General features: G+C 30.3%; 4 protein-coding genes across 10 annotated transcripts in view; 2 read left to right on the top strand and 2 right to left on the bottom strand.

The window, feature by feature from the left end:
• MAGE overlaps nucleotides 1-15,595 on the top strand; it is an 84,027-nt gene extending 68,432 nt beyond the window's left edge. For 2 of the 4 annotated variants that reach the window (XM_012373212.2, XM_067360036.1), the window contains exons 3-9: nucleotides 10,932-11,015; nucleotides 12,925-13,206; nucleotides 13,421-13,971; nucleotides 14,109-14,271; nucleotides 14,349-14,443; nucleotides 14,526-14,657; nucleotides 14,887-15,595. In XM_012373212.2, the coding sequence (XP_012228635.1) occupies nucleotides 13,203-13,206; nucleotides 13,421-13,971; nucleotides 14,109-14,271; nucleotides 14,349-14,443; nucleotides 14,526-14,657; nucleotides 14,887-14,976 (1,035 nt within the window). In that variant the 5' untranslated portion in view covers nucleotides 10,932-11,015; nucleotides 12,925-13,202 and the 3' untranslated portion in view covers nucleotides 14,977-15,595. Of the gene's footprint in view, nucleotides 1-2,209; nucleotides 2,232-10,931; nucleotides 11,016-11,831; nucleotides 11,923-12,924; nucleotides 13,207-13,420; nucleotides 13,972-14,108; nucleotides 14,272-14,348; nucleotides 14,444-14,525; nucleotides 14,658-14,886 lie in introns of those variants that run through there. The other 2 variants (XM_067360037.1, XM_067360035.1) reach the window with 2 other exon arrangements.
• LOC105675664 (uncharacterized) lies at nucleotides 380-7,598 on the bottom strand. Its single transcript, XM_067359040.1, has 19 exons — nucleotides 7,012-7,598; nucleotides 6,616-6,735; nucleotides 6,394-6,511; nucleotides 5,679-5,940; nucleotides 5,408-5,524; nucleotides 5,156-5,246; nucleotides 4,841-4,986; nucleotides 4,536-4,668; nucleotides 4,402-4,448; nucleotides 3,602-3,662; nucleotides 3,299-3,541; nucleotides 2,890-3,009; nucleotides 2,656-2,773; nucleotides 1,949-2,210; nucleotides 1,693-1,809; nucleotides 1,544-1,634; nucleotides 980-1,122; nucleotides 666-798; nucleotides 380-576 (listed from the first exon to the last, which is right to left on the bottom strand). Exons 1-19 carry the CDS (start codon nucleotides 7,153-7,155, stop codon nucleotides 526-528), a joined length of 2,517 nt encoding a protein of 838 aa, XP_067215141.1. The 5' UTR covers nucleotides 7,156-7,598; the 3' UTR covers nucleotides 380-525.
• LOC105675665 (adenylate kinase 8) lies at nucleotides 8,435-12,519 on the bottom strand. The gene is made up of 11 exons (XM_012372948.2): nucleotides 12,047-12,519; nucleotides 11,827-11,953; nucleotides 11,503-11,591; nucleotides 11,258-11,354; nucleotides 11,026-11,130; nucleotides 10,643-10,713; nucleotides 10,388-10,565; nucleotides 10,098-10,222; nucleotides 9,919-10,028; nucleotides 9,678-9,843; nucleotides 8,435-9,454 (listed from the first exon to the last, which is right to left on the bottom strand). The coding sequence occupies exons 1-11, from the start codon at nucleotides 12,137-12,139 to the stop codon at nucleotides 9,185-9,187; spliced, it is 1,431 nt and encodes a 476-aa protein (XP_012228371.2). The 5' UTR covers nucleotides 12,140-12,519; the 3' UTR covers nucleotides 8,435-9,184.
• Nucleotides 15,596-15,816: 221 nt separating the features above from the next.
• On the top strand, nucleotides 15,817-23,665 carry Slob (Slowpoke binding protein). Of its 4 annotated transcripts, XM_012373221.2 has the most exons (12): nucleotides 15,819-16,148; nucleotides 16,673-16,808; nucleotides 18,610-19,016; nucleotides 20,432-20,545; nucleotides 20,970-21,136; nucleotides 21,460-21,725; nucleotides 22,017-22,311; nucleotides 22,648-22,739; nucleotides 22,817-22,942; nucleotides 23,006-23,079; nucleotides 23,209-23,259; nucleotides 23,348-23,665. In XM_012373221.2, coding segments are annotated over exons 3-12 (1,545 nt in total). In that variant the 5' UTR covers nucleotides 15,819-16,148; nucleotides 16,673-16,808; nucleotides 18,610-18,657; the 3' UTR covers nucleotides 23,349-23,665. The 4 variants fall into 4 exon arrangements, with proteins under 4 accessions (XP_012228643.1, XP_012228644.1, XP_012228645.1 ...); XM_012373220.2 differs by lacking the exon at nucleotides 23,209-23,259 and having other exon boundaries at nucleotides 15,817-16,148; XM_012373222.2 differs by lacking the exons at nucleotides 20,432-20,545; nucleotides 23,209-23,259 and having other exon boundaries at nucleotides 15,832-16,148.
• The last annotated feature ends 64 nt before the right edge of the window (nucleotides 23,666-23,729 follow it).

Raw genomic sequence — 23,729 nt, 5'->3', positions numbered from 1 at the left:
GGGCTTCAGCTGCACTTTTCTTCCAATTAAAGCAGAAAATTAAAACCTCCCGCAAATGCTGCTTGGTTAGCACAAAATTCGACATTTCGAACACAGTAAAAATCAAGGTTTTTGTATGAAACTCAAAGCGATATAAACTGAATATTATTAGCAGATGTCTAACCTCTCTGAAACCGCCAAAATCTGCTGTCACTATGAACCATTCACAACAGCCAGAGCTATCTTTTGAAAAACGGACCGAACTAATTTGTACTCCTGATATATATATATGTATGGTTAGGCTAAGAAAAATTGGAACAAAATTAACGTATAGCAAGAATAAATACATTCAACAATCATTATTCGCAAACGTTCGTAGATTTTCTTAGCTGCTTTTCTTGGTAGCAATATATCTTATTGTAATACGTGCTACAAAATTAATGCTTTATTAATGTTTTTCTATTAAAACACTTTTTTACTTCTGGAATATATCGTTTTATTAATTATTAATTATATTCTTACTATATGCGATTTATTATCATCTCGTTACCGGATAGAGTACATGACAGTAAAATAAGATATTGAAGCTTTTATCAACTGTAATAAAAAATATCTTTTTTTATCATAACACAGTTCGGAACATACCATCGTGTAGATATTGTTTACTATGGGATACAGATTCTTACTGTAGCGAAACATTCTAAAGATCCAACAAATATTCCACCGATGGTTAAAGTAAAATCTTTGGTTCCTTTTTGTAGCAGAAACAGTATCATTTTCTGTATGTACAAAGGAGTGATATACCATTGAATATTATATCTAAAACATGACATAAACAAACAATTAGTAATTGCAGAAAAACAAGATTTATAAATAACTTTTGCTGCCCATGCTGTCCATTTTACAAAAAAGCATTAATCTTTAATTTTAATATAATAATTTTTAAGACGGTCTCTTGCACAATTATATCACAATTATGTGTTTTGAGAAAATTTCTTACGCTGTAACGAAAACATGACTGTTATGATCTATAATCATCTGTGCAGTATTGTGACCTACAAACATGCTTACTATACTTATTATTACAGATAGAAAAGGCAATAATTCCATAATATCATTTTTAGATAACATAATTTGAGAAATCTGAAACACAAATATTAAAATTAAAACTAATTTATTTTTCATGTTTTTACTATCATTCTACAGTAAATTATAAAAATTTTTTTTTTCTTAAATTGAGAAAGTTATGGATGATTCATATAAATTTCAGTATAAATTTATAAATAATAAGTACATAGAACTAAGGCACTATAAACGTGAGTATTCTCACGTCTGCGCCATTTTCGCTCTATTCCCCCACTCCTTGCCCTCTCGCCCTTTTAGCTTCTTAGCTCGCCCTCGCTGAGCTAAGAAGTTTATGGTGATTAGGCGAAAGGGCAAGGAGTGAGGGAATGGAGCAAAAATGGCGCAGACTTGAGAATACCTACATCTTTAGTGCTCTAATAGAATTGATAACACAGAAGTTCAAGCAAATATCTAAAGTAAAGTAAAATTTAAGACTTACTCGAAAGAGGTTGAGGCTTACTAATACCACTAGCCCTATTATTAGACACAACAGCATTGTCTCAAATCTATATATCAAAAGTTCAGATAATCTTTAAAGACAATAAAATATTGTACATATTACACATTTATCGTTAAATAGATACAAACTTCATAGCTTGCCGATGAATATCTACCGCACTAATTATATTATTACATATTACATTTTTTCTTTTTAGACTATTATTTTCTAGTATACTAATATTTATTATGCGTTCTAGACGGTAACTGTAATAAGCAAATATGTTTATTGAATAGTGTGTGTTTTGCTTTATAAAATAAACATTGTTTTTTTATTTGTTTAAGGTAATTACAAAATCTTTCTTCAAAATATGAATATGTATAGTTTTTTTTACGTTCGTTTTACCTGGCGATTCTAAACATTGCACAAGTATGTTGTATATAAGTGAAGAGTATTGTTCCTATCGCTATTAATCCCGCGACTCCTATAGCTAATGCGGCGTTCATATGCAGCAAGATTAAAACAATATATCTTTCTTGATCGACAAAGTATTCGGTTACGAATAGGATATTAAGTGGACGAGATTTGTTCATCGGTAAAACCATATCAAAAAATCTCGGCCAACATTGAGTAATAAAAAACCCAATAAAGCCGCAAAAACCCATTACTAAAAATGTTGGAAAGAAAGGTATTTAATTCTGTTTTTATAATCTTTAAAAATTATTTTACGTTATATGGCACTTAATACATACACGCGCACAATAAAAATTGATATTTTTTAAATTTAATTTTGATTTATTTATATGTATGTATATGTATATGTATATAATTTATTATTTTTAAATTTTATACTCTATTTTTGTATTATGCAATTTATAATTTTTTTGCAACATATTTTATGTTATTTTAATAAATCTCAATTTACTTTGCTGCTATTTTATAATCATTATTAATACATATCCATATATGACACATGTTTAATAAATAAACACTTAAATTTTATATAAATAAATTATTGTAGCACCTTGGCTCAAATTTGTTACTGATTTTATAAGCTTATCTATTAAGTAGAAAATGTGAACTTATAAAAGAATTTAAAAGTATTGCTTTACCTAAAAGTACAATTAGCAAAAACTTTGCATTGTGATCATACTTTTCTATGATAGCGTGTTCATTTTCATCTTTTAATGCATTGTATACATATTGAAGTTGTGCTATGAAATCCTTCATCTATAATACATTATTCTAATAATTATTATATTATTTTATGCGTTTTTATTTAAAGATATGTACATGTGTGTGTATGCGTACGTGGATTTAATTAAATATTAATTTCATTAACTTACAACTTTAGTATTAGTACTGAATGAAACATATGTTGCCATAGAAAGTGCAAGGATAGTTGTGACAGAAAGAACCTTGATCACCAGATCGAAAGTACATTTCGATGTCAAAAATATAGTAAACTATAAATAATTATTTAACTAAAGTATTAGTGTTAAATATTTTTTTTCTATATACAATTATAAATTTCTAAAGTACAATTTGTATATGTTATTCAATATTTCTTTATGTTTAATATTTAAATCAATAACTCACATAATTATAATTATATATTCTATATAATATATACAACAAATAATGAATATTAAATATATGTATATTATAATATTTTAAATTGTAAAAAATTGATACTTATGTGTTTTAATTTGTTATCATCGTATTCATAATCATAATATTAAGATACTGTCTCACCTGAAAAAAGATCGCAGTCATCTGAATACTACAAAGAAAAATAAACCAAAGTCGTGTGAGCTTAGATTGTTGATAAGGCCATAATCCAATAATAAGCAGAAGAATTCTACTAACATGAAAATACTGATTCTCGAGACGAATCATTTTTCGTCGCTGCTCAGGACTGAGTGAACGCGAAAAATTCGAAAAGAGTACATTTATCCTCTCCTTTATGCACAGATCGATCAAATATATTTTTTCTCCCTTTTATGTGAATTTTACCGCGTGTTTTAATATAGAGTAATTTTATATGCTTTAGAATACTGTCGTGGGATCAGAAACACTCGTATTTTGATAGCCCTTCGAAATATAATTGGACAATTTACTAATCGATTTGATATTAAAGAAATTTAAAATGTTTTTCTTTAAAGAATTTTAAAATGTTTTCCACAATAGTGATATAGGGGATATAGTTCTGACAATAGATTATTTATGTAAAAGTAACGCAGGCGCATTTCTTTCTTTTTCACGCCGTCATTTTATTCTAACGCGCATCTTTACACTATACGTTTGATCTTTGATAGAGAAAGAGAGAATTATATTTTCCAACATTAAACGTTAATAAGATATTAACTGTCAAATTAACGTCGATTAAAAGTAAGTAATTCTATTCTCCGATAAAAATAGTTTCGCTTTTTACCCGTCTTTTGCGTTCAAAACAAAATTAGTGTTGATAGTCGATCATTATTCCATGATTGATCTTTATCAACGTTATTTCGAGATCCGTGCTCAATCATTATCAACGGAACCACGAATTTCGTACTTGATCATAGGATTAATTAGTCATGGAATTACGAATATACACATATATGTATATATAAGTAGACTAAGAAAAATTGGAATAAAATTGGCGTATAGCAAGAATAAATATATTCAACAATCGTTATTTGCAAACGTTCGTAGATTTTCTTAGCTGCTTTTCTTGATAACAAAATATCTAATTGTAATACATCCAAAAAATGAAAGTTTTATTAAAATTTCTTTTATTGAAATTTCTACTTTTAGAATATATTGTTTTATTAATTATATTCTCACTATATTACAATTTATTTTTATCTTGTCACCGCGTGGAATGCATAACAGTAAAATAAGATACTGAAGCCTTTACCAACTGTAATAAAAAATATCCTTTTTTATCATAATAATCCGTAACATGCTAACATTTACATATTATCTACCAAGCAGTATAGTTTCTTACTGTAGCGAAGCATTCTAAAGACGCATCAAATATTCCACCGACATTCAAAATATAATCTTTGGCTCCTTTTTGCAACAGAAACAGTATTATTTTTTGTATTTGCAAAGGGGCAATATACCACTGAACATTATATCTAGAAAATTATATAAACAAAAAGTTAGAAATTTAAAAAACATATTTTTAAATAATTTTTTACATACGCTATTCATTCTAAGCAAGCATTAGCCTTTAATTTTAATGTGTGTTTATAAAGTGTATTCTTGTACAATTATATCATAATTATGTGTTTTGGGAAAATTTCTTACGCAGTAACGAAAACATGATTATTATGATCTGTAACCGCTTGTGCAGCATGATTAGCTAAAAACATGTATAATGTACTTGTAGCTACAGACATACAGGGTAAAAGAAATTCCATAAGATTATTTTTAGATAACATAATTTGAGAAATCTAAAACACAAATATTAAAATTAAAACCAAATTATCTATCACGTTCTAATCATCATTCTACGATACATTATAAATTGTGTTTCTTTTTAAACAGGAAAATTATAGAAATCTGTATAAATTTGTAAAAATAAAATTTATATAAATTATTAATATGAAATTCAAGACTTACTCGAAAGAGGTTGACACTCATTAATAGCACTAGACTTCCTGTTATACACAACAGCATTGTCTCAAATCTAGATATCAATAGTTCGGACAATCTTTAAAGACAATAAAATACTGTACTCTCAGTCACAGAAGTGCCTTAACACATGAACTTGCACGAGTAACTTGCAACATTAGGGTGCAGTATATTCGTGTGTTAAGGCATTCCTGTGGCCGAGCGTACATATTACACATATATCGTTGGATAAATACAAACTTCATTGCTTGTCGATGCACGGTTACAGCACAAATTATCCCATCATATATCAAATTCATATTGTTTAGGCTACTTCTTTCCAGCATATTAACCCTCATTGTGCGTTCAATACGATAACTGTAAATAACAAATAAAAAATGAATATGTTTATAAAATAATGTATTTTGTCTTCATAAGTTATTTTTATTCATTTGTAATAATATCATATCATTTACATATAATTTTATTTTGTATATTTGTAACTGTTTCTGCATTTAATTCACACACATACCTAGCAATTTTAAACATTCCACAAGTATACTGAATATACGCATGGAGCATTGTTCCTGTTGCTAACATTGCTATTAAGCCTATGAAAAGTGCAGTGCTTATATGAAACAAAATTAAAAAATAATATCGTTCTTGATCGACGAAGTATTCTGTTACGAACTGCATGTTGTGTATACGAGATTTGTTCGTCGGTAAAATTACATCGAGAAATCTTGACCAAAATTGGCTAATAATAATAACAATTATGCCGCAGGTACCCATTGCTAAAACGGTTTGAAAACAAATTTTATTTAAATTTGTTTCTTTTTTTTAATAATTCTTTAATATTATTTCATTATAACACACACAACACATACACGCGCAAGCTCACGCACAATAAAATTTAACAGGTTTTAATTTATTTTAATATATAATTGATTCAATTAATAATATATTTGCATTATGCAATTTATAGTGCTTTCGCAACATATTTAATGTTATTAAAATCTGAAAATTTTTGCTACTACTATAATTATTATTAATGCATATCCATATGTGAGAAATGTTCAGTAAATCTATATATATTGTATATTATTTATGTTTTATATAAATAAATTATTATAATATCTTGGATTCATTTTTTTACTCAAATTTTAAAAGCTTTCTTCTAGTTATTTTTTTTCTTTAAATAGAAAATGTAAACACATGTATAAGAATCTAAATGTATATTGCCTTACTTGTAAGTACAATTGTGTAACACTTTGCATTGTAACCATACTTTTCTAGGATAGCGTATTCATTTTCATCTTTTAATTCGTTATATATATATTGAAGTTGTGTTAATAAATCTTTCATCTACAATATATTATTCCAATAATTTATTATTATATTATTTTAATTTATAAAATATATGTATTTCTGTGTGAGTATTTGGCTAAATATTAAATTGATTAACTTACAATCTTGATGTTAATACCGAAAAAAATATATGATATCATAAAAACTGCAAAGAAAAGTGTGGTAGAAAGAACCTTGATGACCAGATCGGGAGTACATTTCGATGTCAAAAATATAGTAAACTATAAACATTTATTTTATTAAAATGTTAACGCTATAAAAATTGGTCACTTGATATAATTAGCAATTCTTTAAGTATAAATTTTGAATTATTAAATGTTTTTTATGTTAAATTTTTGAATGAATAATTCAGCTAATTATAATTATAAAGAATTATGATATATTCTACATATAGCAGATAACAGACATTTAATATATGTATATTATAACATTTTTAATTGTAAAATTGTAAAAAAATTGTTACTTATTATTTGACATAATGTAAGATACTGTCTTACCTGAAACACGATTGCGGACGTCAGAATACAACAGAAAAAAATAAACCGGAGTCGTGTGAGCTTAGATTGTTGATAAGGCCATAATCCAATAGCGAGCAAAAGGATTTTATTAAAATTAAAATATTGACTTTCGAGACAAATCATCTCTTTCGCTGTTCAGGACCGAGTGAACGCGGAGAAATCGAAGGAAGTACGTTTTTCCCCTCCTTTTTGCACACATCGATCAGATACATATCTTTTTTCTCTTCTGTATGAATTTTATCACGTATATCTTAGTATAAAGTAATTTTATATGCTTTAAAATAATATTATGGGATTATAGACACTCGTATTTTAACAGAACTTCTTCTGAAGTGTAATTTGACAATTTAGTAATCGATTTGATATTGAAAGAAATTAAACAGATGTTTTTTCCCATAGAAATAATAAAAAGCACACTTTTGAATGGACTACTTGTGTAATAGTCACGCAGGCGCATTTTTTTTCTTTTCCACGCCGTTAGTCCATGCAGTTCTAATGCGCTTCTTCACGAAATATGTTTGAGAAAGAATTATATTTTCCAACTTTAAACACTAATGTGATATGAACTATCAAAACACTGATCAAAAGTAAGCAACATTCCTAATGGAAATTTCCCCATTTCCTAATGGAAATAGTTTTACTTTAATAATTCTTCGCTCTACATGTTACTTTATTTACTAATATTTCTTTAGTGTGTAACATTTGTTAAAAATTTATTGCATGTTTGTTTTTATTATAATCTGTAATTATACTTAAAAAAATAGTGAAATACTATACTTAAATAATAATAAAATAAATAATCAGTTATATTTTTAGTAAATAAACAATGATTGATCACGATTAATTTAGAATGATATTACAATGTTAATTTATACAAAAATAATAAGTTCAAACTATATTATATTTTTTAAAATCTTTTTGCAATTGAAAGATTAATTGCTGCATTTTGTTTTCGCGATTTGCATAACTTATCTAACTGCATGTGATAATAATAGAAAAGAGATCCCGTGTATGTGTTTGTTTTCATGCGACATGAATAGGGAACCCGTCGACAGGAGGGTGACTATCAGGATCTCATCCCTCACGAATAGGTCCTCATGTGAGGGTGTAAGCGCGTAAACGACCTGTCTGCCTCTATGCATCCTTGATCCGGAAATATGCTTTGCGTTTGAGGCAATTACGTGCATTAACGTGAACGTTGCTGCGGCTTTAATTTGGCAACTCGCGTCCTCCTCACTTTGGCGCCTTTGAACTTCCCAAATACGATTATACGCGACGAACCATTTATTCTGAAAGTAGTTTTCTTCGTCAATATTATGCAGCGGTAAAATATATCAGGACGTGACATGAGTTTTAATAATATATCGTATATTATTTTTCATTAATTTTTATGTGTCGAATAAATAATTTAAAGTTTGATTGTATTTAAAAATATCTTGAAATACAATCGATATGAAGAAAGTGTTAAGATTATCCTCTGCCGTCAATGATGTCGAGCCAAGATGTCGTTATCGTTATATCGTTATCGCTCCTATTATTATATATTACGTAATGTTATATTTTCACACCGACGATTGTATATGCGCGACGTTACGTATCGTGATGCCGTGAAGATGGGATGCTTCGCATATGCCAGGATTACAGGATTTTCTAGCAACGCGCTAAACTTCTCACTCCATTCCGCTTTCCCTTATTAAAAAAAATGTGCACTTGCATAACATTATCCATTGAATAGAATCCATTGATAGAAGTTTGGATAGGAATAGAAATGCTTATCGGCACCTTTAAATCAGATTATATCTTAACATAACAAAACAAAATCATTTTTTGAAATATAGTTAAAATATATCAAATTTACCTTGAAATAAAATTCTCAGTATAAACAAAATGGAATTTTTTTGACTTTTACTAACAAAAAATAAAGGAAAAAATTTTTTTGATTATTATAATTTAAAAATCATTTCTATGCGTGAAAAATACCTTGCTATATTTAAAACCTTATTACAATTTTAAATTTAAAAAAATTTTTTAATAATTCAAAAATAAAAAATAATTAAAAACTTCAATTTCGCAGATAAAAAATTTATAATGTTGTTATTCATCTTTCATATTTGTCTATTTTCTACAGAGATGATTTATTCTCACAAAATTTTTAAATGAAAGAATATTTAGGCTCCGGTGTGCCTCGCGTGCGTATGTCATCAAAGCTTCTCAGATCAGGTTCGTCGTCGGGATCGAATTCTATCTCCATTGGATCAATAGTAGGGGGTGGAATTCTGGGTTTTGCAGACGGTGCTGGCTGCATTAGACAGGCTTCTAATCTTTCTTTCACGCATTTTCTTTCATCTCTCGCATTTATTACACACGCAGTTTCCTTCGCATATTGCATTATAGCTTCTATATTTCCTTCATATTCTTGAAGCTATATTTAGTAGAAACAGAAAAGCAATTTCAATATAAAATCTGAATTTAAGTTCAATATAAAATCTGAATTTGACAAATATAAAAACGTAATATTTTTAATCATAAAAAAAGATTACTATTTATAATTTATAAGACACATTTCTAACTTTAGAATTAAAACAAGATACAAATTTGTATTTGAAATGAAAATCTTTGCAAAGTTAATACGATAATACGATTACATCTTGTTCGATGTCATCCTTGAGATGAACATTTAATTTATCATCTTGATCCGTTATCGAAGAATCGCTTGATGCGAGATTATGTTTGCTTCCGGTGATAATATTGTATTGACGATTTAAAAGTCTTTCTCTGCACGTTTTGATGTCGACTTCGAGAATAATTACTCTAAATAATTTTTGGAATTAAAAATTATTTTCAATTATTATGTAATTCGTAGAATTATGGCTGCTTGTGAAGTACCTATTAGGTGGTGTAAATATCATATCTAGAAGCTTAAACTCCTCCACAGTTTTAGGATAACCGGTTAAAATCCATCCTTTCTTGAGGCATTCAGAGCTGAGTATATGTTGCTAGAAATAACACTCACAAATAATGACGCAAATTTAATTTAATATTTTTTCTAATAAACTATATTGCACCTTGACAATTTGTATTTTGGCCTCTGACTTTAATTTCTGTCCACATCTATGCTTGCATAATCGTAGCACTTCTCCTAGAGCCGTCTCTTGCACACATGCTTGCTCCAGGATATGATTAAAGTCAACTGCAAAAATATAATTTTTATATACTCAAGATGTTATCATTAGATTCATGCAAAGTAAAGACAAAGATTGATGATAAATTGTGCGAAATAAAATTATATGAATAATACATCTAATAAAATGTATAATAGAATCTAGAGTAATCAGAATTATAATATTACAAGTACCATGAACAAGATTAAATCTCTCAGATATATATTTTGCCAAAGAGCGACGACCTGATCCTGGAGGACCTATAAGAACGATACGAAAAAACAACGGTTTCCCATAATATTTTCTGATTTTCACTAATGCCACACAATATTTGCCCAGCTCTTGAATCGTTCTAGTGCCAGCTTCAATTTCCTAAAAAAATTTGTTTACTGATTCCGTAACAATATATATTTACTCGAGTTACAAAGTTACAAATTAACAAAACTAACAATTAAATGATTAGCGAAAGCTTCACGTAAACCTCGAAGAGTTCTCTTATAATTGCGCTGCTTTGAATTCTCTGAAAACGAGCACAAGGAAATAAATCAGAAATCAAATATTAGAATTTAATTTTTACATTGTCCACATAGGCAGCTTGAAATAGAACCCTGTGTTTTAAATTGCTTTTAATTCAAAACCTTTATATTTACTTTATATTTTATGAATGTATTAATATGTAAAGAAAATATATGTAAATAATAACGCTATTAAATTTAATATTAAAATTGATATTTACAGAATAATCGCTCCTTGAAAATGAGAATGGATCTAACAATAAATGGGTCTGAAGAGTATAGCAAAATTAATAATATTTATCATTTGGTAAGTATACTTTGAGTTTCATTCTCTGCACTCGGTAGTATAATATGAATCACGTGTGTTGGTATCACGCCGACACGTTGCAACGCTTGTGCTTCCTTTTTGTTTCTCGGTATATCTATCAAAAGTGAATTATTTATTTAAAGTGAAAAAAGATATAAATAATTGTGATTTTTTTCGGATAATCCAAGAACCATTTTATTCAATAGAATAGTCAGTAAACATTTCTTAATTTACATAATTACCGACTAATATCCATCCAGATTCGTGTAGTATTCCCGACATTAACATTCTCTTCATTCTCATTGCGATCTCATTAGCATTATAACAATGACACGTGTCCTAATATATATATATATGTATATGAATAAAAATATTATGTGTGTGATAAAGTAGAAAGCATGATTCGCGATTTCTAATTCTGAAGTATTTTATAATACCTCATTTTTCACACATATGATATCTTAAATTAATTTTAATAAGAACATACTTCAGCAGGAGACAAAGCACTTAGGTCTTCCAATGTGACAGGACGAATACCAATTTCCTTCTGAAGAATTTTTGCAAGAATCATTTTGTCTGTCTCAACAGATAAAAAATTTGATTTTATTTATTTTGAAAATAATATTTTTAAAGAAATTGTAAGTCTATTTTTGAAAACTTCTGAAAATGTAATTATTACACTTTCTGGTTTTTTTTATTGTTTTTCATAAATACAAATATTATAATATTAGATAGCAAACATAATGCTGTATTGTAAAAATGTATCTACGATTAATTATGTCAGTATTGGTTGTATTAATTAGCGAATTACCAAAATTTGGAGGAGCTATAAGGATAACTCTGGGAATATCTCGCTTTCGTATGGCATGTTGGATACATTGTTTTATAAATGCTACAGGATTCTCAGGTTGCTGGATCAATAATTGCGTTAATAATTCCTGTGAATTAGTTTATGATCATAATACATATTACAATAAATACAATGTAATATAAGTAATATTTGGACAGAGGAAATGACATGATTTAATTACATAAAATAATTCGTATAATTTGTGCTTCTCTATATAAGACACGAAATCCGACAGGATTGGTCTTGGTTTTGCTGCTCTTTCATAATTGCACATATCTTACAATTTTTGTGGTTAATTAATATAATATTGATTAGCATATGTCATGACTAACGCACTTTGACATATTTTATGAATTATGTTCAGGCAATACGCGACTTTCAATTTATATATTCTTAAAAATCATTTCTTACAATCCTTTCTTAAAATGAACTAGAATATTAAAATGTAACATTTCATTCATTATTAGACACTAGAATCTTATACTATAAAAATTAGTAAGTCTATTTTAGGATTTACATTTTCTTCACTATAATTGAAAACTTACATTTTAAACAAAGAAATGATCTACAATGTTACATTTTATTTATTTTTAATCTTTAAAATCTTATATTATAACATTCAGCAAGCCTAGAATTTTAGAATTTACGTTTTCTTTATTGTAACGCATTAAAATCTTATATTTTAAAGAAAGAAATGGTCTAGAATTCTAGAATATAAGATTTCAATGCATTGCAGTAAAGTTTTAGGCCTACCAAATGATATGATACAAGATTCTGAGGCATAAAAATTAATGCAATATACAATTTAACATTCTAAACCATTTTTTTCTTTAAAATATTCAAAATTTTAAAATTTTAATGCATCACAATAAAGAAAATATAAATTCTAAAATTCTAGGCTTACCAAATATATCTAAGATTTTAAAGATTAAAAATAAATAAAATATACCTTTTAACATTGTAGACCATTTTTTTGTTTAAAATGTAAATTTTCAAAGCATTATAATAAAAAAATATCTCTAAAATGCTAAGCTTACCTACAATATTATTTACTTTTAGGATCACGAGTCGATGTTTCAAGCACGTTCTCGATTGTTTACAGAGGGAAGCACTTTCTCAACAGACGTTATGAGAATACGTTGTATAGGTTATACTGATCGTGCGTTTTCATTGAAACGAGTTTTGCTGTTATCTAATATTTTAAAAAAGTAAAAACTTTAAGTTTTTTTTTTTTTAAACTTTACTAATTATAAAAGTTCTTTGGTGTCTCGAGAAATATATGCCACGAAAATATCTAGTTTTGAAGTAACGTTTGTGTGATCTTAACACGTGCCAAAATGAGTAAGAATCTATTTCTGTTATATACTTATTCTAAAACACAAAATAGGCTATATTTTGTTCTGAAACTATTTTAAACTAAAAATTAAAAAAAAAGAAATTTAAGAGGACAAGTATAAATCCTCTTTTTGTTTCTAAATTACAGAATAACATTTATTATTATCTGTTTTTATTATCTATTATTATATAGCAAATTAAGATTGATATGTGTTTACAGGTAAAAGAAAAGGATTGCGTAGCACTCAAAATATGGGAGAAAGTAGTGATATTTTCCTATCGCAACTTGGTCCGAGCACTCGGGCATTATCACAAGAATCTGATCGAAGAACTCAAAGGAAAAATAATAGTAATATGTTGCTATCGCAGCCTAGCCCAAGCAGTGATATTCTCTTATCACAACCTGGTCCAAGCACTCAGTCTAGTATGTTATCACAAGGATCTAATCGAAGAACTAGAGCTAGTGCATTGTCACAAAGATCTGACTCAAGCATTCGGACTAGAGTATTGTCACAAGAATCTGACTCAAGCAGTCAGGCTAATAGATCATCGCAAAGATGTTCTAAAAATTCAGACAGAGAATCAGCAAATTTGCAAAATATGATGGAGCACGAGCAAGCACCACTTATTAGTAGCATAATAAGATATATACTTGTGGCAGATGGAAATAAACAGGTTATACAGAAGAATCATATCGTTAAAAACATACTAAATGGAAATAACAAACTATTTCGTTCAACTATAGATGAAGTGAAGGGACAATTATTTGCGGTATTTTTGCTTATTTTACATATTATTTATACTTATTTATATATAGAGCAATACATAATTATTTTACAAGGCAAACTTAAAATTAAAATTATATTTAAAATTACAAGTTTTAAAAATCTTTTGATGACATTTAATAGGTGTTTGGATACATATTGAAGGAAGTGGAAAATAATAAATATATATTGATAAATGATATAGAAAATCATCTTCCACATCTATCGTATAACGACAATAATAAGCAGGTGCTATTGTTTCTTGTGCTTGTGCACATTTTTATGCATGGTGAATCTTGTAAACAAGGTAATATTTGCTAAAACTTTTAACAGAAATTATATTTAATAGATTGATAATAAAAAGTAGCTTGAATATTTCGACAGAGATATTGTGGGACTATCTTCGCAATTTGAACATTATAACTGAAAACAGTTTCCAACATGAATATTTCGGTGATGTTAAACAATTGGTGTCGGTTGTAAGAAATAATTCTGATTATTAATGAAATAATTATATAATATACATTCATACAGTATTTACATGTATTTATTTCCATACAGGATTTTGTAAATCAGAGATATCTTGCAAAAGTAGTACCAGAGAAGAATGAGTTGTCAGATTTCGAATATGTATGGGGAAATCGTGCGGAAAATGAAATCACTTATCGTTCCTGTTTGGAATTTGTGGCAAATGTAAATCTACAATTATATAATGTGTTCAATGATACATTCAATATTTATTTGAATATTTATTTTTATTAATATTATATATTTATCAAATCTTAATTTTTATTATATATCAGATTATTACATACCAAATAATTTTAATTTTGTTTCTCTTTATTTTTTATATTTTTTTCTATTATGAATGAAGCAATGTACATATTTGTACTATATATACATTTGTTATGTGTGATTGCAGATATACGGCAGCCCCCTAAATAAGTGGAGATTACAATATAAAGCAATGATTGAGCAAGAAAAAAAACGATCATCAGACGTTTCAGAATAAAGTTATAAACAGTTGCTAAAAGAAAAAGGTAGAATTATTCAAATCTACTATACATTTGAATATACCTGTGTTTTTTTTTCGTTTTTTTTTTTTTTTAATTTTAAATAGTAAAAGAATAAAAGAAATTCTGTGGTACCAAAAAGTATGTTACAAAATTTAATATTTAGATATAAAAAGTTTAATAAAGATATTTAATTAATTTTGTAACTAATATTTTATACATTTCTATTACATATAATTAAAACAACGATATATTATCTGAAATTAATCTATTTACGATTTCTCGAATATTTCCTGTCTCTGAAAGCAGCCCTAAAGCTGCAGAGGAATTAGAGTTTGTGCGCAGTCTTCAACTTCAAGTGAAAACACAAAACAAGCTAAATCGCATGCAAACTACACGTGATCGGAATTATCTATATCATCTTTATTTGAAACCATCTCAATAAAAAACACAAATGCGTATAAGTAAACATTTAACTATCCGTACATTTACCTAAATAATATTGTTTCGAATAATCACTATTTCATAGATATACTGTTTTATAAAAATATCGATTACATTGCTTTATAAATTATAAAAAGAAATTCTCATAAGAATTTCAATAAATATTAAAGAATATTTTTTTCTAATTTAATTTTTAGAAACTCACACTTTTTGACCACAGTGAAGGATAGATTTGGGTCAATCGCGCTTTTATGTTTTACGAAGAAGGGGGTGAAAAATCTAGGGTTTTCTCGTGGGTCTTTTTCATGTGTAGGAATTCACAGTTATCAAACTTTCCTCTCTCTCTCTTTCTCTCTCTCTCTCTCTCTCACCCGTTAGACGTCCGACCGTCCGTGCATTTACCTTACCACTCTGGGAGGGTGTGGAGCGAAAGGGTGGTTGCGCGGAACGGAATCTGTGTCGCGCCGGGTCAGTCGCGGCCACCACCGCCGGGATCGCGTGCTCTCATCAGTGTCCACCCAGCCTCGCTGCTCGGCGGCTGCCGAGCGCCGTCCGCCCACACGTCCGTCTCGAGCCGCGCGTTGCGATTTCGCTACGACGGACACGCGTGCCGTAGGAATCCTAGCGCGCCGTTCACTGCCCCACGACACGCGGTCAATAGCTCGGGAACTCGAACTTCGAGCACGCGTTACTTCCCCGGGGAAATCAGTGGATCACTCTCCCTTCAGTACGGAGACCTGATTTACTTATCAATAGAAAAATCTAATCTTTTTTGAGATTCTTATGTGTAGACAAGAGAAATTGATTGTGCGACGAGAATAAAAGCGTTTTTTTGTAAAAAAAGAATGATAAAGATAAAAACAAGTCGTAAATTATTGCTTGAAGTATTCATCCGTTGCTTTATTTTATTTGTAGAAATTTATTTAGACTCGCAGCATTTCCTCGAAAAATGTAGAATATGCACGAAGCTATCGACCCTGCAGTATATATCGCGTCTTTCGTTGCCAAGTAACATATAAATAAAAATGCTCATATAATATCTCTTCACTGTGGAAATTTTATTTTGTTGTACATAATTATTGTAGAATATTTTATATATGCTCTATATAGAGGATATAACATATATTAATTAACTTATTGTCGCTGCGACTACCGCGAAATATTCTGTGGGTCAAATTAATTTACATAGAGGCATATATGAGGAAGTTCAATGAATTAATCTGATTATTCGCATTTTCATAAACTTTTAAGCGTCTCTGATAGCGTCGCGCGCGCAAAAATTTTGACGACCAATACTTCCGCGGACCAACTGATCCTCTGTGATATTTCATCGAATATTTTCACGAGAAAGTTTAACATCGAAGAGCGAGTCTGTCTTTTGTTGACGGTAAGTGGCAAATTCATTTAAATCGATCGATCATTATGCTTGAATAAATATGCTTCCATGGTACGAAAAATGATTAAGAAAAAATCGATTTAGTATTATAATAATGTAATTATTATTAATAAAATCAAGAAAAAGGAAAAACAGAAAGAATATCGAAAGGAAAGTAATATTGATAAAATTAATAATTATAATAAAAAATATCAATTTTATTAACATTATCATTAATTGCTTGCTACATTTAATTAATAATTTAATTAAATTTCAGAGAAAAAAAAAAAATTTAACAGATACTGACTACTTAAAAAAAAATGTAATTTTCATACTAATTCACTTATGTATTATGTCTTGAACGATCGATATACTTTTTATGAACAGCTAATTAAGCTTAATGACTACTAAGTTGATGTTCTTGATAAGTTTGTTATCACAATTTTTGTTAAAAAGAGTGAGAGACAATTTACATAAGGTCAAATCTATCTTAGTTCTCTATACATTGCACCACACAATACGCACATAGAAAATATACAAGAGATAAGATTTTTATGACAAAAAAATATTAATTTTGCCTATGTTCAAAACAAAATGCTTTATTCCCTTTGTATCATTTTGCTCTCTACGCTCAGTGAGTTTTCAAATATATACGACCTGAGAAAATATTCTGTGCACAAATTGCTGACAAATGATCGCTGTTTTTAAAGGACGCGTTTATTCGTTTCATATCGATCTGAACTCTTGAGAGCGGTATTAATAGTAAGACGATTCCGCACATTAATAATGCATTCGCGTGTATCTTTCGCGATGTTGATTTGCAATAATTTGCTTCGATTGTCAAATTAGACTCGAGAAAGGTCAGAGGAAAAATCCGACGATCTATAAGGGTTATTAAAGAAACGCTTTATCGGCAAAATGTTCAAGAGAGTTAATTAAGAGAACTTCTATTCCTTTTTATCCTTCTCCTTTTATCAAGGTAAACGCTGAGAACTGTAAAGTCAAAGTGTATAACATCTTTTTCTCCCCATTATTACAGTCATATAAAAGAAGCATTTTTCTTTTTAATAAAATAGTAGAATAAATCATCCGATTTATAGAAAAAGAAGAGAGATATATTACGTTTAAATTTGAGATTCAAAAACAATTTCATGAAAGTTACATTTTCCAATTACATTCTCTGAATTAGATAATCTTTACCGAAAACATTCTTAGGAATTAAATAAATTCGCGCGTGTTGACATTTAATCTTTTAATGAATTAAAAAGTTAATTAAATATTAATTTAAAAATGTTGAATGTTAAAATTAATGAGATCACAAAATTATAACTGTAATGAAATACTAAGAATATATTTAACTATTTAATAAAGTATTATACAATACAATGCGTTCCAATCTAGTTGCAATTTTATCATTTCAATGGCGAATAATGAAATGACTTTTCATTATCTACCAGGAAAATGAGAATCGAGTTGAATATTCTTCTATCACTAACCAGATACAGTAAAATCTTGAAGAATCACATTAATAAATTGTTTGATTTGCTCCAAGAAGAAATTGTTTTCAAGTTTGAAAAATTAATCATTAATTATGTTACATTTATTTTCATGTCTTCTTATCCGAGCAACACCATCGTTCATGTAAAACAGTAATAAAAGTTTACAAGAAAATCGTGAAAAATTGTAAAATAATCAGATAAGCCTCTCGTTGAATATTCACGTATTAATTTTATGCAAAAGCTGTAAAATAATTCTAATGGGCATAAAAGTATATCTACCAAGTTGAAGAATACAATTGCCAAATGAATTTCAGACACGTCGGGACCAAACAGGAAACGGCGAAGGTAACTGCGGCGCAAAAATGTTTAATCTCTATCAGAGTCTGAACAAGAAGGATGAGGGTGACGGACAGCGGAACCGCGAGTCCGAAGTGACCGGTCACGACCGATTCTGCCAACATCGTACCGGTCATTCGAGCACTCGTCGTCGTCGTCGCGCCGTAAATCGTAGAACGCAAAGCGCTACCGAGTTGAATGCCAGGGCGATGAGTTCAGCGCGAGGATCGCTACGACGAGGTCGCAGCGTGAGCACGGAGGATGAGAACGAGAGCGAGGACGACAAAGGTCATCATCAGCTGGCGAACAAGCTGGACAACCTGGCACGACTGCTCTTCAGCCGCGTATCGGCGGCGCGAGGATATAAGGACCAAGGCGACGTCAAGTGAGAATAAGAAAATAAAAATATACTTTTTGATGGATTTATTATTGGACTGGATTTTGGATGAGTCAAAATTAACTGACAAAGATAGAATTTATCATTTTTATAAGTTGTGATAAAATTACAGATATAGAATCATAAGTGTGTGTGTGTGTGTGTATAAAATTTTAAAATTACAAAAAAAATCTAAAACTTAAAAAAAAATTTTTTTTAATTTGTAAAAGAATTATAGAGAGTTACAAAATTTATTATAGAATTGTGCATTTGTAGAATTACGTAATTATATAAAAAGTTACAGGGTCAGTTAAAGAATGATGAAGTTATTTATAAAACTAATTAAATTATAAAATTGTAGAATTATAAAGAATTATGCAAAATTATAATTATAGAGAAAACATGGTTAATAGAATTAAAAATTTTAGAATTAATTATGGATATATTTACAGAATTAATTAAAACTATTTTTTTGGCGTTGAGCTAAAATAAATAAAATATATAAAAAAAATAATTTGAAGTATGAAATATATAATAAATCACGGCTAAAAAATTTCTTTATAAAGCAAGATATATAATAATCTTTCAACGAGTACAGATTTATCTTTTCACGATACATGCTATTCATATAGCAATTGTGTATACATATGGTATTTCTCTCCGTTTAGAGCCAATTATTACTTGTTGCTTCAATGAGTTCACGACACTTCGTTATTGCCAATATCTCCGTGTTGTATTAATTACAATGATTTCCCCCGTTTGCTCTAATAGTTCTCTCTCTGACATCGCATTTAATATTGCATGCTGACATCACTTTATTCTATCCGTTGCTACAATTACGCATTTGTACCACGTATCTTCAAGCATTCGTCTCTGTTTGTAAACTGTGAACAGACCTGTTTAACGATAAGCTGCTTTGGAAAATCAGCTTTGATCGGCGTGCTATCGTGAATTTTCCTTCTTCGCGGATTTATTATCGCGTTTATATGTCGCTTGGTGAAAATATCTGATCAATAATGACAACCTGTGCACAAAACATTCATCGAAAACTCCCAGCGTACAATCCTAATCGCGTAGACGGAAATTTCCGAGTTGCTGCGCGCAGGTAACGATAGACAAGTGTACAGAGTGTTTCGGAATCGCCGAAATCTTTAACTTCCAAGCACTTCTATAATTTCTGGATATTTTGATACATTGACATTTCTCGTATTTCTTTATTTTCTAATTTTTTCTCTCTCTCTTTATTCTCTTACAATGTAGATTCGGAATAATGACAATAGCTCTGAGACACTCTGTACGTGTGATAGTAAATTAATTAATTTAATTACCGTGTCTTATATGGGAGCGCAAGCCGTGTAAAGGCTGACTATACGGCGATGTACAGTTATTGTGACGATTTTTTTATTGGATGAAACCCCTTGCAGTTGTAGAGCAACGTGGCGCGTTAGTGACACGCGACCGCATCTTAATCCGTGGTTCGCGAACCTAATCCGCTTTTGTTCCTGCCAGAGACGCGATAATGCACAGGAACAGTCTAGGTAAGCGCAAAATTGCGCGGCAACTTTTAGCAGCGTATAAATAATTTATTTATACGTTATACAAGGTATAAAAAATAACAATCAGACCCTCAGAAAACTCAGAACGTCCCATGATAAAATACATGGATATCTCTTTTACACTTCATTATTTTTATCCTTTTTGCAATACTAATAGTACATCATTTTTTACTCACTGTTATTATCTTTAATAATTATAAAAATTTTGCAAAACGCTTTACAACGCTGAATAACTGCTGAATTCCAACAAGCTGATCCGAAGATATTAGATGACCACGATTTAAAATAATTAAACTGCCTCGTTTAATTAAAATGAAGCTCGCAAAGAGCGTTTTATTTTCCCAGCGACAGGTCGGATAGATAAAAAAAAGAGATAATTAAATAGGATTTCACGTGTACCCAACAGGAATGGCCGTTACACGGCGCTGAATCACGGATCGAAATCTGTCAACGAGGACGGGGTCGAGTATGTGGAAATGGAGAAGAGATCTCGCGATCGTGCTTTATCAATCTGCCGTGACTACATCGGGAAAACGCCGCGTTTCGCTCTCATCAAACAACTCAATAATATCGGTGAGCCTCCTCAATCGCTCTCTCGACTCCGTCGAAACCATCAAAGTGCTACATCAGAATGTACAATGTGTCCCGGAGATAAACGTGGCATTTCCCATTTTAACATATCAGAATAAAATTAAAGTGGCACGCAATATAAATATGGAAAGAGATCATTATATCAAAAAGTTTGAGAGTCTAAAAAAAGTAGAAAAGTTATCGACTAGCAGTAGGAAACTTGAAGTATCGATGACGTACGCGAGTTTCTCGTATTGGCACTTATCGGCCGGAAAGTATCTCGGAAAGTTTGCGAAGGACAGCCGATATAGAACTGTATGCTTTAGGGTCGAGGGTGGACAAGTATTGGTTCATGGTGAGGGACACGTCGCTGAAGACGGACAGACTGTTAACTTTGGTGCCATTGAATCGGAACTGTCCGCTGACCGTCTGTCCTTCCACCAAGGACATCCTGAACAATCTGTTTCTGGCCTTACAACATCCCTACATCTGTCCCGTCTTTCACGTCGATTTTCTCGAGTACGAGGACCAAACGTATATCGTCCTGGTGCAGCCCATCAATCAGGGCAGCCTTAAGGACTTGGTGTACGGCGTGAGTACCTCACTCGTGGCGCAAAATATTTACTTCCACAGGACGGAAGGAAACTACGCGTGTAAATTTTATAGCTTCGGATCTTTTTCGATTTTTAAAAATAATTCTTCGCTCAACTTTCTTCCTTAACAACATTTTTTATACTTTCTTCTTTTCAATGTTAAACATGATGCTTAAATTTTATAATCGATTAATAAAATTGAAGTTTATGTAAAGTTTATTCGAGAAAACTTTTCCGACATTTTACATATCGAGGACGATGAGTTCCAGCAAAAGTATATTTCATAACAGATCGAGCGGAATTGCTGGAATGAGGATTGGACTCACAAATATGCCGCACGAGGCAAGGGACTTACGTTGCCGCAGGTGCAACGAATGGGACGACAGATATTGGAAGCGTTGATATTCCTGAAGGAACGAGGATTCCCCACGGTGACCCATCTCCATTCGGGCAACGTGGTGATCCAAAACGGCGTTGCGAGGCTGGCCGGTCTGGAGAACACTCTTCTAGGCTTCACCAGTCGCGTGCATCCCGTCGTAACATCGCGTTTAACGCACTCCATCTCGATCGATATTATATGCTTTGGTGGGTAGCAATTTTAATGCGAAATTTTTAATCGGAGGAATTTTTTTTAATCAATCCACCGATATTATCGGAGAGAAAATATCGAATCTTGATAGCATATAACGTTTTAATACTATTTTAAATTTAGTTCAATATCGATTCTTTTGTAAAAAATGCAACAATTTATGTTAAAAATTCAATTTTATAGTAAATCTTCCAATATCTTTTGTACAAAAAAAGGAAAAGTCATAACAATATAAAATAATTTCGAAATCCTTACTATTTTTAGGTAGCGTAAAAATAGATAATATTACATTAGGACAAATAATTCTACAATAAACTATTTTACGTTTTCAGGACACATGTTGTTCGAAATGTGCGCCGGCTATGAATTGTGTACTTTCAGACCGTCCGCCGTTCAGCTATCGGACATTGAAATGTATCCGCAGGTAGAAATCGATAAGAATAATAATCCAATTTAGTTCACTGCATAAAACGACGATCCAAAAATATCTTTGAATTTCAGGTCGTGAGGTTCCTCGAACTGATATTTACGGAATCGGAGAGTCATTTTACTAACATCGAGGAGCTGCTGATCCACGATCTCTTCAGGAATATCGATCTTCGCGAAATGCGATGCGCGGCTGTAACCGTGAGTATCCAATTGTTCAGTCTTTATTTTCAAATTCGTCGAAAGTAACGCGAATTATTTTAGGTATTTCGTCCAACCCTGACGCCCTCCATAATGAGTCTGCTCGATGGTATTAAACGGCAAGACGCTGCGAAAGGGTGAGCTTCATTCCAGTATATATAAATAATACGTTAAATTATTAAATATACATAAAAATCTACTGTACGTGCGAACTCATTTTTTAAAATAATTATTCGTTTGGCCAATAATTCATTTTGCATGCACAGCTGGCATAAGACACGCTCTATAAGCGATGTCCATTTAACGCGCAGATTTTGGTAATGAACATTCAATTAATTTCGTTCATTAATAAATAATAGTTAAACTGAAGTAGCATTATACACGCGAGCGCTTAATTTTTTTCAGAACCACGAATATTGATAGCGAGGACGCTTTATCGATGAACAGCCTCGAATGCGGTTCTCTACTTACGCAGATATACAACGAGCTTTCACAAACAGCTTTATAATATGGGAACAAAGTCTACATATATGTGTATATTTTATCTCGAATAAGAATGCACGTTCCTATTGTATTTGCAAAGTGCCAAGAAACCGATTATCCCGTTATTCTATCATGTACAAAGTACATGTCAAAGAATTTGTACGAGGATGTAGTTTATTTGTGTGCTTTCTTCGTGTTTAACATGTTTGTCCGATCCAGATTATATATCGTTAAAAATAATTATTTTTCTGATTATTGCAATAATTCTAAGAACAAAAAAAAGATAACAATCCTTTACCCATAA

This window comes from Linepithema humile, chromosome 7, assembly GCF_040581485.1.
Source record: "Linepithema humile isolate Giens D197 chromosome 7, Lhum_UNIL_v1.0, whole genome shotgun sequence".
NCBI lineage: Eukaryota > Metazoa > Arthropoda > Insecta > Hymenoptera > Formicidae > Linepithema > Linepithema humile.
Note: the sequence above shows the minus strand (reverse complement) of the source record. Positions and strands in the feature narration are given on the sequence as shown.